Genomic DNA, 19,665 nt, shown 5'->3' on the forward strand with positions numbered 1-19,665 from the left:
CAGGTCACACTCTCTTAGCTCTCGTCACAGACTGCCTACAGCTCCGAGAAACAAGCATACTAAATGATTCCCGGCAAGAGGCTTTTGTTTGAGATGGGGATGGAGAAAGACAAAGAAAAATAGAGGGTTTATGTAACCACTCAGCTGCACAATTGACTTGCTCACTGACATGCTTTCTTCTTAGGTAAACATGGGCCTTTCATTTCTTACAAGACCTCTGCTGACCTTGGATTTCGCACAGAAAAAGAAAAATGGTGTTTCTTTGTGAATGTGCATGTGTGTGCGCGCCCGTGCCGAGCATTGTGGGAGTATTTTCTTCCTTGTTTTATAGATTGCCACATTTGAAGATTTCAAAACTCCTAAGTATTGTTTTAATTATTAACATACTAAACAAGACTAATAGTTGAAATGTAGGAACAGCCAGTCTCCCACTGGTTTGTGAAGTCCTGCTTTGGAGCCCAGATTATGCTTTTGATTCAAGGTCAGGTCTCACTGACAAACCATTGGCACTACACACTCATATAGACTTGTCAACATCAAGGTAGACTCGCCCTAAATTACATCCTGGTCTAAATATGACTGTGATTTACAAAATGAGCATCACCCTGTATTGAGTAAGACTTGTAACTAGTGACTGGGAGCTCATTCGATAAGTGTTTACTGGGGCCACAAATGAACTAAGAAGTAAAGTCATTTTCCTCATAGACTTCTATACAAATAATGACTGTTAAAAAGGGGAGTCTAACATACTCACATTTCTACAGCTGTTTTCTAGTCTTAATGACTGTGAAAGTGCTTTAAACTACACGTCACATTTTAGCCATACAGCACTTTATTATACAGTCTTCAAGCACTTCATCGACTTCATATCATTGGACAACTGCTTTTTCTTCTTTAAGCTGCCCCCTTTTAGGCCTTGCCACAGCGGATCCTCTGCCTCGATCTCATCCTTTCCCTTGCATGCTGCTCTGTCACACCACACTTTTTAATGTTCTCCTTCACTGCATCCATGAATCTCGTATTTGATCTTCCCATGTTCCTCCTGCCCAGAAGCTTCAGCATCTTTTGTTCAGTATATCCACTATTCCTCCTCTGCACATGTCCAGACCACCTCAGCCTTGCTTCTCTAACTTTTTCTCTAATCTGCTCAATCTGAGCCGATTCTCTGGTGTACTCTGACAATGAGCATTTTGTCATCTTCAACTCCAGGTCGATTTCCTGTCTCTTTGTCCACAAAGCACCCCTTACACTCATCTCCAACCACGCCACCCTGCCTGCACTCTCTTCTTCTTTAGCTCTCTTGTACACTGTCCACTTCTTTGGCTGGTTGACCCCAGGTGCATAAACTCATCCACCTTCACTACCTCTACTCCTTGCACTGGTCGACCTGTGTTCCTCCATGGCCAATTAGAAATCATTGGTTAACCAGCATGCAAGTCTTTGGACTGTAGGAGAATGCCAGAACCCACAGAGGAAACTTGCGTAGGCACAAGGAGATCATGCAAACTCGACATAGAAAAGTCCCGGCTGGAGTTCACACCGGTAATCTTCTCACTATGAGGAAACAGTGCTACCCACTCCACCACTGTACCCACCAGAATGGAAGTTTGAGACATTTACTTGGGTGTGGGAATGTTTATTTGTGTAGAAAATAACATTTTATGCCTCTGATTCATCACTTTTTTGCTAACACCTCCCTCTCTCTCTTCCCTTTCTACATTCGTTTTCTACCTCACTCAACCACCACTGTTTGCTCTTGTTCTCACTCCCACAGCTCCAAAATTGAATGTAGTGTTTACAAACAGTACCCAACAGCTTCTGTGGTATACCTTAAAGTAGGTAAACTGAATTTTACCAAATATCGTGAAAATGATTGTGAGATAAGACAGACTGGCCCAAAATGGTACAAGCAGGCTACTTGACCAGTCAGAAATGTTTAGCGCTGAAAGCCCGAGTTCTTGAACTGTCAGAAAATAATAACCCCTCCGCAGGGACGTCTTTGGTGGGTAAAATATCATCATATAATCACTGTGGTGGAAATACAGTGATTCACTCCAAACATTTCTTGGGAAAAGATGCTTATTGGCTTTATTTCTCGGACTAGGAGGCTACATCAATTTTTTTTAAATATAATACAATCTGTTAGACACAGGTTTTAAAGCCAATCTAAACTGCAAGAGAAAACAAAGGCAAAAATTTTATATATACTATCTAGAAAAAAGCATTGTGGGCTACACCTCATAATCTTTGAACTCAGGTGTGTTCAGTCCCGTTGTATAAAAATGAAGCACCGTGCCATGCAGGCTGGCTGCGAAGTGTCAGATTATGTCAAGTTACAAAGTGTGCAAGTGCAGAACTGCTGAGGTGCATAGCGCGTTAAAGTCACCAATACTCTGTGAATTCAATAACTGCAGAGCTCCAAACCTCCGCTGCCTTTAATATCAGCACATAAACTGTGCGCTGGGAACTTCATGGTATGGGTTTCCCTGGCTGAGCAGCTGCGTGCCAAGCATCAGGTGGCGTGATGTAAAGGACGTCACCCGTGGACTGGAGCAGCTCTGTGAAGTGACAACTCACCCGTCTCTATCTGGAAGTCTGCTGGATGACACTGGGTTTGATAAACACCAAGAGAAAGAAAGCTGCCTGTGTGCCAGTTGTAAAGTTAAGTGGAGGAGGGTTGTTTTTCTTAGGTTAGCCTGAGCCTTTGGTTCTAGTAAAAGAATATCTTAATGCTTCAGCTTCCCAAGACATTTCAGACAATTCCATGCTTCCTTCCATACTTTATGGGAACAGTTTCCTGTTTCGCAAAACAGCATCCATGGAGTTATCGAGTCTGGTGTGGAAGAACTTCACTGGACTGCACAGAACCCTTACCTCAGCCCTAACCCATTTTAACACCTTTGGGATGAACTTCAATGAATAATGAGAGCCAGGCTGTCTTGTCTAACATTGGTGTCTGACCTCAAATGCTCTTCTGGATGAATGAGTAAAAATTCACACAGACACTCCAAAATTTCATAGAGGGCTTTCCCAGGAAAAATGGAAGCTGTTAGAGCGGCAAGAGGGAGCCAACTCCATATTACTATCTGTGGATTCAGAATGGGATGTGCCCATACTTCTTGTCCATATAATTGTATTATAATTATTAATGTTATAATAATCAGAATTGTTCATTATGACAATCCCTCGTGCTTCTTGAATTAACAATGGCCACTGCACTTACCATAACTGTAAGGAGGTTTCCTGTTCATTAAGGGAGTTGTACTTACATTTAAATGCAACTTAAACTACAAGAGTTCTTAATAATCCAATACCAGTGCTTCTTTTTTTCTTTGTTCTACCTTTAGTTGTAATCTTTATGCCTCATTGTGTGCAACTCATTAAAATCATTTTCATGTACGATAACGTCAGGTCAGAGACTGCTGTGCAGCATCATGACTGAATTAATGCAGCAGATAGAGGAAACAATTAATCTTATAAAGACACTGATGAATGAACGCTATAATGAGGTCAGTACTGAGGCCATTTCCATTTTGGGTGTATTGGTTCAGTGCTTCCATGCCGCTTATTGCAATTATTTCGCTATCATAACCAATAGAAACGATGCTAACTAAACAGAAAAAAATAAGACCCAATTTGTAATAATAATTTGGCACACTCCTTTTTTATAGTATATAAGTAAATAGATAATTAGAGTGTATATATAAAAAAGCAGGTGCATGATAGTACTGTGGAATCCATAAGCTGCTGTGTGCACCGTCTTGCCCACATTGCACGATGAGCATCATAAGAGCAGAAAATTGAGGTTTTACCGATCAACCAGTTACGGCTTATGGATTTTCTTTCCCTGACCACAGATTTAAAAAATACTTGATTTGGGTTATTTTTTCACAATGATTGGTGCACAAATCACGCTTTGCAGAAACCAAATACGGAGCTACTGGTTCCTGTTCACTTTTGGCAACTTAAAGTCACTCACCAATGTTGTGTATTTTGATGTTTGGCCTGACTGTGTAATCGGGAGTCTGAATGGAGTCCTCGTCTGCCTGGGAGACTGAGAAACACATCACAGCCACACATAGACAGAGAGAAGGAACGAAAGGAGAGGAAGGAATGAAACGCAGAGAGACAGAGGCAGAGAGAGTGAGACACAGACAAGGAGAGAAGACACTCCATTAAAACGACAGCACTGCGAAACAAGGGGGGGAGTGAATTTTAGGCACCATTAAATTCTGCACAGTTACAGAAGAAGATGAAGGAGTCCGTGTACCCCTGCCACTGAAAAAGCATGAAGAAATCGCAGACTTTGAATCCCCATGTGAAAATTAAAACATTAAAAGCATTTGGAACAGAATTCATTATCACATTCAGTGTTCGTGCAGACATGGAATTAAACTCAGTCTGCGCAGGCAAATTAACCATGAATGAATGATGTTTGGGTTGTGTCTCTTCATCTTTGTGTATTTCTGCCTCTTTTCTTTAGCTAATATGTTTGTCTGTGTAAGCCTGTGACTGCGATACAGAGTTAGGTGGATGGAACAGCATTAACGGAGGACGCGCACAGAGGCTGGTAGCAATTTGCAGCTCATCAAGGATGTAAAGCATGTGTCATGAATATTCACATTTCTTTCTTATCTTAAATACTTGGAGGATTTAAGGTGGGACACACACACACACACACACACACAGAATGAAAAGAAGGCAGCTGAAACCAGAAATGTTTTTTGATAGCAAGCTGTTAAATGACCTTGTTAAGCAAAGGTTGGAGCTGGTAAACTGGCTAAATGTGCTCATGCATGCACATCACAGCCATAAGAAACAGTTGACAGTTGACATTCTCCCATGTGTAGACGCATGTGCTCAAACTCCTACACACTCCTACGCACACAGATGCACCCAAACACACACACACACAGAAGCAAACAGAGGCGTGGTAGACGCATCAATAGATTAGCAGTGACAGTGGGATGGGGGTGGGGGGGGTTGGTGTTAAGGTGATGTGTACACAGGGGCTGACACTGGCCTGAGTGTGGGATGTATTAGTGCTGACAAGGTTAGAGGAAAGGGGGAGGCTTTCAGCGATGGGCTGCCTGATCAAAGGCCTGCAGGGAAGAGAGCAGGCTACCAGGGTAAAAATAACACACACACTACACCGTGCGGCAGGCTTCGGAGAGCAAGACAGAGAAAGAAGAGATAGTCAGAGAAGGAGAAGGAGGGGGTGGTCAAGAGAGCTGCGGGAGAGAGGTATGGGGAGTGACAGAGGAAGAGGAGGGCAGAGAGCTGGATCATGCAATTCAATCTATTTTTTTCTCTTTTACATCTTTTGTGTGTGTCACTTGCAGAGAGAGACAGCACATTACTGTAATAGCACCGAGACAGACAATAAAATTAAGCCATCCATCTCAAAGCACTGCTTCGAGGTAAAATACGCCATCATCCAAACCCTGCCAAGACAGCACGAGGCAGAAAAGCCTCTCTCTGAGACAGGACTGTCAGATCTTAGTTTTTCTGTGTGTGTATGTGTGTGTCTTTGTCTCAGTTTCTCTCTGTGTTTGTGAGATACAAACAGATAGGAGGTGAGGGCAAATGAAGTGACACAGAAAGAGAGGAAATGGTATAAAATGAGCGGAAGAGACGTATACTAAGACTAAGGCAGATTTTTCTGGTCTCACCAGTGGAGCAGCAGACGAATACTCTCAGTCTCAGGCAGCTGTGACCGTGGTGGTGGTGCGTGGGCGTGGCTAAAACAGAGAGCAAACACACACAACACATGTCAAACTTGTGCCCTCTGCAGGCCGCACGATCCCCAGCAGCCGGCTGTGTAAACGGCAGAGCTGCAACTGAGCAACAGCCCGTCCTCAGCTGAACTTAGAATCTATTAGCAACACCCACGTACCATCAGTACATGTGCGTGGCAGCAGCTGAGGAAAAGCTCCTCATTATAATCTTAGATCAAAACAGTGAATGTGCAGCACCCTCAGTCTTTCGTGCAGGTGTTCGCAGGTCTGACTCACAGATGTAGTAGTACTCCTTGCCCACGTTGAACTCGTAGCCCAGGGAGAAGGCGCTGTAACGCTGGAACTTCTCTGAGAATTTGATGGGCGCATGGGGCGCATGGGGCCGGTTGCACTCCCAACGCTTGGAGCCCTTCTGGGTGTTGCAGGTGCGATAGCCGTGGTAGTCGACCATGTAGAGGATGTACTGCTCTGCTACGACACGCTCTAGCGTCCCACGCTGACTGGTGTTGTAGTGCGGGCAGTAGATGTCCAGGTAGTCGTTGACACTGACTTGCACCGTGTATCCCTCCCTTCGGAGGCTGACATAAAAACAAAGACAGAAATAAGATGAATGCATTCAAAAAAGGCAGAAAGAAATGTGGGTAAGTGACTATGGAACCGCTCTAAACCTCTTTCACTATCTGTTAAAGGAATAGCTCAACATTCACAAATCACAGTCTAGGTAACATTTTCTTTTTAGCCAAAAAGCAGCCTGCACATATTTCCCTGGAAAAGAAAAACTCGTTTTTGGATAAGTGAGTTTTTGCAGAGCTTGTAGATGAAGTCTATTACACTGGTATCAATTTTCTCATTTAATATACAGCCAGAAAGCAAATGAACATATTCCCCAGAAATGTCAAGTAGCTGTTCAGTAAATAAAACCTAATCTCAGTGAAAAATACCACCACGAGATGAAAAAAAGTTTTTATGATCAACACTCTGGAAATGCAACGATGCAAAACAAAGCAGCAAAGATTTTACCGGACTAATAACCAATAAGCTGTCAGTTAATTTCTGCTTCATAACTAACTGAGCAGCTGGTTAACAATTTCAACAGTATAGTTAACACAAATGTAATGCAATGAGGGCTTAAAGAGAGTTAATCCCCACAGCGTTTTCTTCACACCTTGAACTATTACATCTTTCTCCTCCCTCTGCATATAAAAACACACATTTTCCCACCAAATGCCCGGTGGCAATTCCAGGGAATCGTGCTGAGAATCATAATCTGTACTCCTGTCTTTTCCCCAGAGCCAGCTTCGGGCCAGGTCAATGAGGTGGAAGGAGATTCTGTCAGCGGCGATGTATGCTCTGGCTGCTCTGGCTGCAGGGGACTCGGTCTACACAGTAAGCATGATGGAACAATGTCCCCTTTTAGCATAAATGAAATCCACTCTGAGGTTAAGAATATATATAAATATATGTGTGTGTGTGTGTGTGTGTGTGTGTGTCTTGTACAGTAACCCTTCAGTCGATTTAAAACAGAGGAACTGAACTGAACAACCTAAAGAGTGATGTAATAATGTCCCACACTGCCACCATGCTGTTACCAACACTGTTTGTAATGCTAAGTATACTTATTATGTAAATTACACAATCTGTAATTAGACAAAGTAGAAGTCATTAGAAGGGCTCCTGCAGGTGAGCTGATGAGATGGGAATTGTCCTAAGTTGCAGCGATGTGTAACCCACGCCAAGTGCCCGCAATGACTCATACTAACCATTAGGTGGTGGTATTGTGCTGTATTATATGGGCAAAGATCACCCTTCTTATTCTCTGCACCATTATTATTTGTTTCCTGTTGGTTGGCTTCTCTTTCTTACACATTATCTGCTTCACAAAAGAACGCACACTTTAACACTCTCATAACCACTCCTCACTGTGCATACATTATGCCAACACATGCACACACTGCTGCTGAGAGGATCACACTAACATGCACACGTGCATGCGTTACTGGGTCAGGCACCCAGAGATATTTTTCATTCAATCCCAAAATGAAGATCAGAAATGTCAGACCCTTCTCTATTGCTTTCTTACTGTGCGGATCACTTTTTCTGGATCCTCTCGCCCACTCTGATAATATTTTCCCCTCCGTTTTCTCCCCTTTTCTTCATGTATACACACATGCTGAGGCAGATGAATATCAATTCTCTTAACCAGTGTTCTTTTTGGGCCATCAATCTTATCTGTGCTTTCTATCCCCACTGCTTAGATGTGAGATGACAGACTTTTGTCTTGCAGTGTTGCGGGAAGAGACAACACAGCTATGCTTCAAAGGGACTATATTTAGAGAGGGGGTTTGTGTGGTGGAGGAAGGGAGGAAGGTTGAGATGGTGAGGAGAATGGAGGGGTAGAGAGAGATAAAGAGGTACAATGGGCGTAGGATAGAGAGAATTTGAGGGAGACATGAGATGAAAGTGCAAGATAGAGGGTGTGCTGAATAAAAAATATGCATTCAGGAGAATCCTGGATGCAAGTTAAGTCAGGCGGACTCACCGTCACTGAAAAATAAGTGTGTGAGAAGACTTGAATGCAAGGAGGGAAGAAGATCCAGCGAGAGAGCATCTGTGCTTGAGTGCTCTATCATATTCATGGATGAAAGGCCACTGGATACTGCTGAGACAGTGCAGCAAATGCAGCAAACTAGTCTGCAAAAGCATTTGTTCTTGAGCATTTGCAGGTTGGAGAGATACATTTTTGAAAATATGCAAAACGGCTCAAGAGTCTTCTTAAATGTACAGCAATGTCTTATTGTCCCTTTCCATGTAGCTTGAATGTAAAAGCTGGACAAATTTAAATGCAAGGATAAGTTTCATCATTAATAATGTTTAGAAGAATCCAATGATTAACCAGCCTGTAAAACGGCAGCGAAAAATGACCATTACTATTTCATAAAGTTTTTGCTTTGAGCGTTTTTCCTGATGTATTACTTTAATAACTTTATCCAAATAGCGGCAGATCTGCTTTCCGCTTTTCGATGACTCATTTCAGCACTTGCATGAAGATGCGGCCCCGTTCTTTTCCTCCTTATTGTTTTGGTTAGCACCTACCCTAGCTACACAGCAGGAGGACTGTTTGTTCCAAAACTGGCCAGCAAATGAGGAAGCTTGGGAAGAAGAGAGGAAGAAGGGGAGGGGAAAATGACACGGTGGGAAAAACAGAAGGTAAGGTGGGGCAGAGGAGAAAACAAGGAGGAAAGGAGACTAAAAGGGTGAAGTGAGAAGACCAGGCTTGCTGATGGGTGAGAGGAGGCGGGGAGTCCCTCTAGGTGTATGCTGTTATATAAGCAGTCCATTTAGTGGCACAAGACAAAAAGGTTGCAGGCCAGAGAGGAATGGAGGGAGGAGAGGAAAAGAGAAGCGGAAAGAGGGGGTGAGAACAGATTTAATAACTTAAGGTAGGGGGAGGAAGAGGAAGGGTGAGGGGGGGGGAAATACTTCAAATGATGACAACAACAAAGAGTAAAGCACAGAGATGGAGGCAGTGGCCTAGACAGAGACACAGCACCCTCTGGGGATGGACATATATGTGGTAAAAGTGCATAAAAAAGACTGATGGATCTCATTCGCCTGTTGTCTCTCCTTCCCTGCACCCTTTATCCAAGTCGTTTCCTCCCTTTCCACTGTGCATTGTGTCTGCGGTGGTTTTGCTGTCTCATCACCATTTTCCTATGAGTGGGAGTGCACAGCTAGTTAGTATAAGCAGCACAAGCTGGTGAAGACTGCCAGGGGAGGAAAATAGCAGGGGAGAGATCGAGAGAGTGAGAGAGGAATGTGGGGGGGTTAAAAGAGAGAAAGAAGAAGAGAGGAAGAATGAGACAAAGACAGCACCATTGCACCTTTCACGTCTGTGCTAAAAAGAGCCTTAGGAGAATACTGGCAGTAATAAATAACAATGGTGAGGTAGCGCTACAGCGTGAGACACTTACAAACATACAGTGCACAGAAACGGTGCATTTAGCACAGCCACAGGAAATCCACGACTGCTGCAGTAAAATGTAAAAGAAATCCTAAACAATCATATATCAGCAGCTTGGGGCAGTAAGGGATTACGAATTACAGTAGTGCAATTTCTTTGCCTGTATAAAGTTACACTAATTACACATTAAATTTTCAGTAACACTGTTACTTTGACATATTGTAGGCTTGCTCACAGCCTTATTGGAAGTTTTTTCCTGTCTGTGGGCAGGCTGTGGTAAATTGATGAGGGGGCTTGTCAAAAGTGGAAGGCGGCTAGCCTTTACCAAAAAAGAGAAAGTGCACCTCCTGCACTGGCTTGTTAACAAGGTACGTGTCCATTCAGGAGGCGCTCAGCTTTGTTCCAATTTGGAGAGTGTAAGAACTGTGAGCAGGAGGTTGGGACTTCTGGAGAGCTGTGTGTGGTCACTGAGGCTAGGCTAACTGCTGGACAGTCAGTTAATCCATCCAGATTTTGTGCCGCTTGTTAAAGGGGACGTTTTCTGCTTTTTTCCAGTTGCAGTTTTGGATTTACACGATTCTCAATTTAAGATATTCCTCATTCATTTAATACTGAGCTTTGATGTAACCCTTCAGTTCGGCTTTCTAATGATATAGGGACTCTCTCAAACAAAAAGAATGAACCGCAGATAACTGGTGCTGTCATCTCGAAATGACTGTATTAAGGATTTTCTCCATTTCTGACATCAGAATAAGCTGCTGAATAAGCTGCATCTGAAGTCTGACATTTTACACTGAGTTAAACTGAACAACATGATATTTAGTTAGCATTAAAAAATAATTTTAAAATAGCTGACATGTGCCTACATGGTGTTTTACACATTCAACTTTCAACACGGACACACACACATGCACACACACACACACACACACACACACACACACACACACACACATAAAACAAAAAAGAAAGAAATAGCCTCAGGGAGCCACAAGCTAATGTACTCCTGGTGTGGTTCTCAAGTCTAGATAAATGGAAGAGTTACTTCAAGAAAGTGCATCGATGTTAAATCTGTGTCAGATAAAACATGCGGATCCATCCACTGTGGTGACTCCATGGAAGGTCATATTATTATGAAATCTTATATAAAACTTAGAGAGAATAAAGTTTCAAGAAGGATTTTCGTACTTAGTAAAAGCAAAACCAATTGTGGACCACAAAAAACTCCACATTCTCTTCATTCACTGGTTTCACTGTTTCCCAACCATTTTTATCTATATAGCAAAAAAGGCCTCTAAGGATAATCTATAATACTGATTACAGAGATCATACGAATTCACTATTCTTAAAATCAAAAACATTAAAATTCATTGATCCAGTTTTTGCATCTCTCTATGTGGAGCGAAACTGTGGAACAGACTGAATGATGAGCTGAAGGAATGTCCAAGCCTGACCCAGTTTAAAAATATACGGTTTTTCAGAGGTACAGGAAGGAAGAAGGGCTTTGATCAGGTGCTGTGACCCATCTATGTGTGTATATGGATATCTGTTGGCGTGCTACTGTGTGTGTTTGTGTGTGTGTGTGTAAGTGTAGTAAACAGTAAAGAAGGTTTTAAACAATGACGCAAAGACAAAAGGTGATGACTATTTATTAAATAGTGGGCTTCTTCCTACTCCTTTGCATCTGTCTGTCTGTGTATCTATAACAGATTGAGAAAAATACAGTGACCTTTGCTGCTGAGTAGCTATTAATGTAATTTTTCCAGTTTTCAAATAACTTGTCCAACACTTGTAAAATTTTATTTCCCTTGCTTTCTACACGATTGGTGACATTTATTTTTGTTTTGCTTTCCCAAGCTCGAAACTAGAACGGATCCAAGAGCTCAGTCACTTTTTTTTTTCTGTGTAATAATTTTTGCCAGATTACATCAAAGAGAAAGCAGAAGCACAGATGCTGCTGGCTTTCAAGGAAAAATAATCCTGGTGCATTTGTATTTGTTTATTTTTATTTGTCGACTGACATGAATGGATATGAAATGTCTAAACCCACTACGGTATTCTCCACATTCACAGAAGTTGGTAGTGTTTGTTCTGCCACAGGTTCGCCTTACATTACTGCCGGAGGCTCTACTGTTTTCAAAAATCCATTAAAAACAGCTGGAAGAGACAAGTTGTTGCTTTTCACAAATGCAGTCCAACCCTGCAGTGGAAAAGGCAGTAATAGCGTTTGATTGTAGAATGAAGCACTTGTGGGTTGCATAGGCATTACTGCAGATAGGTACTGCTGAGTATAAATTACACCAGTATCATCCTTTGAAAATACACAGTTCAACATCTGTTACAGGCTCAGTTTTATACAATAATATTGATGTTACATGAAAACCAAATAATGGTTTTAAAGCAAAATTCTTTCATTATTCTGCAAATCTCCCATAGCCTTGTTTTTTGTGGCCAGATTTTCTTCCTAGATACAATTATTTTGATCTTGGGAATCCTCGACTCCTCCATGATTTATGTGCTTGAACATCTACAAAGCAATTATGAACAGAGCCGTCCTCTGTCAAAGACAGCAGTCTCACTATGCTTTAATTTAAAGTACTAAGCTTTGCATAAACTACCAACATTTTACACAGCAAGTAATCTACACTCACCCAACACTCTATTAGGTACACCTCGTTAGCACCTTTTTCATTCAGACCTGCCTTAATTACTCAGCTGCGCATACAACATGCAAATCTCCTGTTCGATCACATCTCTAAGGTGCTCTGCTGGATTGAGATCTGATGACTGTGAATGCCATTTGAATTCAGTGAACTCACTGACATGTTCAAGAAACTAGTTTGAGAGGATTTGAGCTTTGTGACATGTCAGGTTATCCTGCTGAAAGCAGCCAACAGAGGATGAGAACACTGTGGTAATAAGGGGATGCACAGAGTCAGCAACAATAGTCAGGTACACTGTGGGCTTTAAAAGATGCTCAATTAGCACTAAAAGGACCAAAGTGTGCCAAGAAAACATTCCCCACACAATTACACCACAACCAGTCTGTGTGACAATACAGGATGGAGCCATCCTTTCATGTTGCTTACACCAAATTCTGAGCCTACGATCCAAATGTGGCAGCAGAGATCTAGACTCGGGCTCAGGCCAGGTTGTTTTTCAATCTTCTATTGTTTATTTGATACGCCTGTGTGAATTGTAGCCTGAGCTTCCTGTTTTTAGCAGGAGTGGCACCCGGTGTGGTCTTCTACCGGTGTAGCCATTCTGCTCCAAGGTTCAACATGTTGTGCGCCCAGAGACCCATTCCTGTATACCTTGGTTGTAATGAGTAGTTATTTGTGCTACTATTGCCTTCCTATCGGCTCGAAGCACTCTAACCATTCTCCTATGACCTCTGGCAACAAGGAGGTATTTTCTCCCAGAGAGCCGCTGCTCGCTGGACATTTTCTCTTTTTCAGATCATTCTCTGTAAACCTTAGATAGGGTTGTGTGGGAAAATCCCAGCAGATCAGCAGTTCCTGAAATACTCAGACCAGCTCATCTGGCACAAAAAATTATGATATGCTTAAAGTCACTTAAATCAACTTTCCTCCTCATTCTGATGCTACAGCAGGTCATCTTGATCACATCCTTAAATGAACTGAGTTGCTGCAGTGAGCAGTTGAACTGTTATACCTAATAAAGTGACCAGTAAGTATATATCTAATTAATAGTGCAATGCAGGTGTCCACAATGTTTTATGAGTTTTGGTTTGGAATATAATATATAATAGAAGCTTGCAGTGCATGTATTGTGTTTCTGAGAGACGCACTGTATTTTGATCAAAGTTGCAAACTTTTGTCAGTAAAGATGAGGTCAGCGTGATATCCTCACTGATTGCCTTAAAAAACACAATCTCTCCGAGGTAATCACCGTCAGCCTCATCGGGAGGATAAACTATCGAAGCACAAAATGGCGTGACTTAAATGGCATTCACCAATCGTCTGTTTAGCACCGACAACACTCCTCCAATCAAGTCCCCTGGCAGGGCCTAGCTAGACTCTGCTGATTTTCTCCGTACCTCAGCACCAAAACTCATTACTTGCACATGCACATATGCACACAATGGACACAGACAACCATGAGACATGAACACACACACCCACACACAATATCTCCTGCGAGTCGTCACTGATTGAGTTAATGCTGCAATTAACGGCCCCGTTTACAATGTTTCGATCCAAAATGGAGGACCAGGGGAGAAACAAGTGCTGAGCCAGTTTATGGGAAGTGGCATACGATGCAGCTCACTTCTATTACTATTAGACGACTGGGAGTCATCCACTAGTTTCCTCCACTTCCTCTGTCCACAGTGGTCTCTGAGAGATAGAAAAATATTACCTTTTCATATTTGCTCATTTCTATAGTAACCGCCTCCCAGTTCATTTGATGTGTCTACTTTTGCCTTTATGTTTGCTTGTTTTAGTTTAACTTTACGGAAAGCTTAACAGTCCATTTTAAAAATCTACAAATATACACAACTAAGATTCTGACATATCGAGAGTTTGATGATTTTCAGAGTAAAAGCTGGAAACCGCTCGGGGACACTGTCGAGTCTGTAACTCTGCAAACGCTGAAATGTCAAAGCTTTCAACTGACTTAATCATTTCACCAATTAATACATTTGTGTTGACGTTGCCCGATCATGACATTTACACTGCATGCCAACAACAGGGTTTAACACCGTCATAAGTGGAACATTAAATACACAGTTATTCCTGATGTAATTTGACCGTGCAGAAAGTTATAGATTTCTGCTTTGAAGTGATATTTTATTGATCTCTTCTTAGCAAAAATTTCTTAGCTCTCTTTGCTTTTTCCTTCTCAGGAGAGCCACAGTGCAGTATCAGCTAAAGAGCAGCAGCCAGCAGCGAGCCCCAACACAGAGGCTGAGAAATGAATCTCGAGGTAAAGTTAAAGGATGACTTCTCTGCTCACTATTCCATCTTGTAGTCAGTACATCTCCCCCAACCTCACTCCAGGCTTGCTGTTTTATTAAGTGAGTGGAGGAAGCAGGCAGGACCCATTCAGAAATGTCAGCTATTAGCCACATTGTAACAGAAGCAAATACAATTACTGTAGAAGAGCATGTCTGCAGTAGTTACTCTAAACTAAATGTAAGGGATGACCTAGAGAAACTAAACCATAAACACCAACCTGGGTTGCCTGGCAACCTTAAATATACAACATATAATATGACTAACATGAGGGCGTCTTCCCTTTTCTCTGAATAATTTAATGAATCTTTAATGAATGTGTAAATCCTAAGAAATCCCTACATCCAATCCCTTGGGACAGAGTCCAAACGGCTTAGATGTAAACTGAGGGGGAAAAAGAGAAAAAACAACCAATCTTCACACTTCAGAAGCTTTAATCAGAAAAAAGCTGGTATCTGTGACTGATAAATGCATTTAACGCTTAACTATTTTTCATTATTTATTTCTGCGTTTTTATTTATTCATTAATTACTTCTATGATACACACAAGTCTATTTGTTAATCGTGATTGGTCAGCGGAGTATGACATTCACGGACGACACCGTTTTCCGTTGTGAGAGCAGGGAACAGATGAGGTGGAGGTATGTGCTGGAGAGAAGAGGAATGAAAGCCAGTAGAGGCAAGGCAGAGTACATGTGTGTGAATGAGAGCGAGACAGGTGTAACAGTGAAACTGCAAAGAGCAGAAGTAGTGTGGGTGGATGAGTTCAATGACCTGGGGTCAACCATCCAAAGCAATGGACAGTACACACTAGAGGAGGAGGAGAGAGTCCACGCAGGGTGGAGTGGGTGGAGATGTGGAGCTGGAGGCGCTCAAGATGAAAATGCCAAGAGTTTCTTTGGGAGTGACCAGGATAGACATGATTAAGAAACGAGTATATCAGAGGAACAGCTGAGGTTGAGCAGTTTTGTAGACAGGTTTAAAGAGGTTAGGCTGACATGCAGAGGGACAGTTGATATATTGGGCAAAGGAAGCTGAATTTGGAACAATTTGTCAGGCAGGACTAAGAGAGGAAGACCACAAAAAGATTCATGGATGTAGTGAAAGAGGACATGCAGAGAGTTCGTGCGATGGAAGAGAGTGAGGGGGGCAGATGATCCACTGTGGCAACACGTAAAGAGAGCAGCCAAAATAAGAAGAACGAGATGTGTTTGGCCATATTTGTCTTTCTGCTAGTTTCTTATGTACCGTCATGTATAGTTTTACCCCTTCAGGCCTCTAAAAATGATTAAATAAAATAATGATAGAAGAGAAAATTTACTTTTAATTTGGCTTCACACAGTCAGATATCCAGCAAACACTTCTGACAGGGACACCAGAGGACATTTTTTTAATGCTCGATTATGCAAAGGCCATTTTTTGTTAGCTATTACTGGCTCACTGGCTATACATGTTTGAGTTGCAGCAGCGAGGGAAACAAAACTCATAATGATCACCCTAATAACACCATTTCCACAGCTCCAAACTCTGATTAAATCACTTGCAAAGATTTACGGGTTTGCTGCCAGCTCATTCAGAGGAAATATGAACAGGCATGCATTTCATTGATTAATCTGTGCGGTTTAAGCTGCTCTTTACTTTCCAGACATCCACAGAGGAAGTTTAAATATCAAACTGAAGAATAGATGACACAGTTGAATATTAAACTGTGGCTTTCCTCCAGCTACACTTTTTGCATAAAATAAATATAACAGAGGCCAGTAGGCATCTTCTCTTTTCTTTTATTACACTGGAATGTTTCCAAGGACCACTAGGGAATATTTCTCTGGCTATTATTGGCCCCTGGGCTTTAGGCTTTGCATTGGTGTGGCAACTCACACTGTCAGCAATATGGCTTACACTCTAGTAAGCACTCAAATCCAGCAATTGATTGATTGATTGAATCTTTATTTTGAACATGTTGAAAAAGTATAAAAAAAAATAGAATTAAAAGAGACAAATGAACAAAGCAAACAAAAGGAAAACGAGCAACCACAACTCCAAATAACGTCCATGTTCAAAAAGGAGCAGGAAGAAGCATAAGCTTATTTAATCCCACCCCTTTTCCATTATCTAGTATCAATAGACTACAGAAATACCTCCTTGCAATTACATTATATGTTATGTGTAATTTTTTTTTTTTTTTTAAATATATACACATATATGTTTCTATCTATCCATACATATGTATATACACACATACGCACATATACACATTTTCAATAACCCCATTAACACCTCAAGGATACACAGCCTACAATTATATATATATATATCCATACCAACAAACCCGTGCATGCGCACACACATGAAAATATTAGACAAGAACACCCTATCAAATCTCTACCTTTTCCCTGTACCCTGTAAAAACCATATCCTTAAACCGCTTTTTAAACTGCGCCATGCTTGGACATTGCTTCATATCTTTACTTAGTCTGTTCCACAGCTTCACTCCACACACAGAGATGCAAAAACTTTTTAATGTTGTACGGATACGAGGATGTTTTAAATTTAATTCCCCCCTCAAATTGTATCCCCGTTCCCTTTTAGAAAACATTTTTAGAATATTGTCAGGAAGCAGGTTATTTATTGCTTTATATATAATTTGTGCTGTGAGAAAATGAACCAGATCTGTGAATTTTAGAATTTTTGATTTTAAGAATAGTGGATTTGTATGATCTCTGTAACCAGTTTTATGGATTATCCTTATGGCCCTTTTTTGTAATATAAAGATTGATGATAGCGAACATTTGTAAGTATTGCCCCAAACCTCTGCACAGTAATTCAAATACGGTGCAATCAGGGAAAATAGAGAATGTGGAGTGATTTGTGGTCCAGAATGTGTTTTACTTTACTCAAGATTGAGACACTTCTTGAAATTTTGTTATGTATATGATTTATATGAGACTTCCAGTTTAATTTATCATCTATAATCACACCAAGAAACTTATGTTCAAGTACTCTTTCAATTTCCACACCATCTACATGAATCTGCACTTGTGCATTTCTAAGGGAATTCCCAAATAAGATAATTTTAGTTTTACTTAGATTTAGCGATAGTTTGTTCCTGTTAAACCATTTTTTAATTTTGCACATTTCTGAAGTAATTGTATCCAGCAGCTCCTTTAGATTCCCCCCAGAACAAAAAATATTTGTGTCATCTGCAAATAATACTAATTTTAATATATCAGATGCCTTACAAATATCATTTATATAAATAATAAATAATTTTGGACCCAGTACAGAGCCTTGTGGAACACCACAAGCAATGTCCAAGCATGATGAGGAATGGACACCCAGCTTCACAAATTGTTTCCGGTCACTTAAATAATTTTTCACCCATTGCAGTACAACCCCCCTGATCCCATACCGTTCCAGTTTATTAATTAATATGTCATGATTGATTGTGTCGAATGCTTTCTTGAAATCCAGAAATACTCCAGCTGCATACTGTTTCTGATCTATAGCATTCGTAATCTCCTCAATTGATTCGATTAATGCCAGAGATGTTGATCTTTTTGATCTGAATCCATATTGACTGTCAGAGAGTAATTTATATTTATCTAAGAATTTGTCTAATCGTTTATTAAACAGGTTTTCTAGGATTTTGGAGAATTGTGGTAGTAAAGAAACAGGCCTGTAATTTGTGAAGTGGCGTCTATCCCCGGTTTTATACAGCGGCACAACTTTAGCTATTTTCATTTTGTTTGGCACTTTTCCCGTCTGAAATGATAAGTTGCAAATATATGTTAGAGGTCCTACAATTCCTTCAATGACCTTCTTGACGATTTTCATGTCAATATCATTACAATCAGTAGATGTTTTATATTTACACATGTGTACAATGTCAATTATTTCTTTTCCCTCCACTGATGTGAGGAACATTGAGTTAGGGTTCCTATCAATCAGGTTTTCACTACATTCTACTGATGGCAGTGACTCAGGAATTTGTTCTGCCAGTTTTGGTCCAATATTTACAAAATAATGATTAAAGCTGTTGACCTTATCAGCAGTGTTTTCCATAATATTGCCATTATCGATAAAGTATTGTGGATAACTTTGTTGTCCAGAATTATTTTTAATGATACCGTTTAAAACATCCCATATTCCTTTCTTATTATGTTTATTGTTGTTCAATATTTTACTATAATACTCCTTTCTACATACACGTATAATATTGGTCAACTTATTTTTGTATTTTTTATATTTATTTTCAGCTTCTTTTGTTCTTTGTTTTAGGTATTCCCTATAGAGTGTATTTTTCTTTTTACATGCATTTTGTAAACCCTTAGTGAGCCATGGTCTATCTGAATATTTGTGCTTTCTGTTGTATTTTATTGTTGGACAGTTTTTATCGTACAACTCCATGAATATTCTTAAAAATATGCCATATGCAATATCAATATCAGCTTCTTTGTACACATTGTCCCAGTCCTGATTTAATAGATCGTTCTTAAATGCAGTCATCGTTTCTTCCGTCCTTACACGTCTGTATCTCAGTTGTTCTTCATGCTGATTTTTCTTATAATTAGTGTCATAAACTGCAAAAACTGGTAGGTGATCACTGATGTCATTAATTAATAATCCGCTCACAATGTTGTTTTCCATATTGTTAGTGAAAATATTGTCAAGTAAGGTGGCACAATGTGGTGTAATTCTGCTAGGCCTGGTTATTTTAGGATGTAAACTCAAACTGTACATAGTGTTTAGGAATTCGTCGGTCATTTTATGCTTTTTTGGATTCAACAGGTCAATATTAAAATCACCACAGATAAACATAACTTTTTGATTTGTTTTAGAGAATATTTCCTCTATGAAGTCATTAAATACTTGAATACTAGAGCCAGGTGTTCTATATATACAGCTAATTATTACATTTTTTTCTTTTTCCTTATAAATTTCAATTGTTATACATTCTAGTAAATTATCAATTACAGTTGTCATACTTTCT

The 19,665-nt window shown here is 40.5% G+C and overlaps 1 protein-coding gene across 4 annotated transcripts in view; it reads right to left on the reverse strand.

The window, feature by feature from the left end:
• The window catches only part of efna3a (ephrin-A3a), an 81,333-nt gene that overhangs the window by 9,101 nt on the left and 52,567 nt on the right, over window positions 1-19,665 (reverse strand). For 3 of the 4 annotated variants that reach the window (XM_085446038.1, XM_085446041.1, XM_085446040.1), the window contains exons 2-4: window positions 6,015-6,316; window positions 5,673-5,741; window positions 3,980-4,054 (exon numbers count right to left, since the gene is read on the reverse strand). In XM_085446038.1, coding sequence (XP_085302164.1) covers window positions 3,980-4,054; window positions 5,673-5,741; window positions 6,015-6,316 — 446 coding nt within the window. The remainder of the gene's footprint in view (window positions 1-3,979; window positions 4,055-5,672; window positions 5,742-6,014; window positions 6,317-19,665) is intronic. The other variant, XM_085446039.1, reaches the window with a different exon arrangement.

The sequence above is a fragment of the Copadichromis virginalis genome, linkage group LG22 (genome assembly GCF_057382275.1).
Source record: "Copadichromis virginalis isolate Kocher_CV1m ecotype Utaka linkage group LG22, C_Virginalis_male_GT1.1, whole genome shotgun sequence".
Lineage (NCBI taxonomy): Eukaryota > Metazoa > Chordata > Actinopteri > Cichliformes > Cichlidae > Copadichromis > Copadichromis virginalis.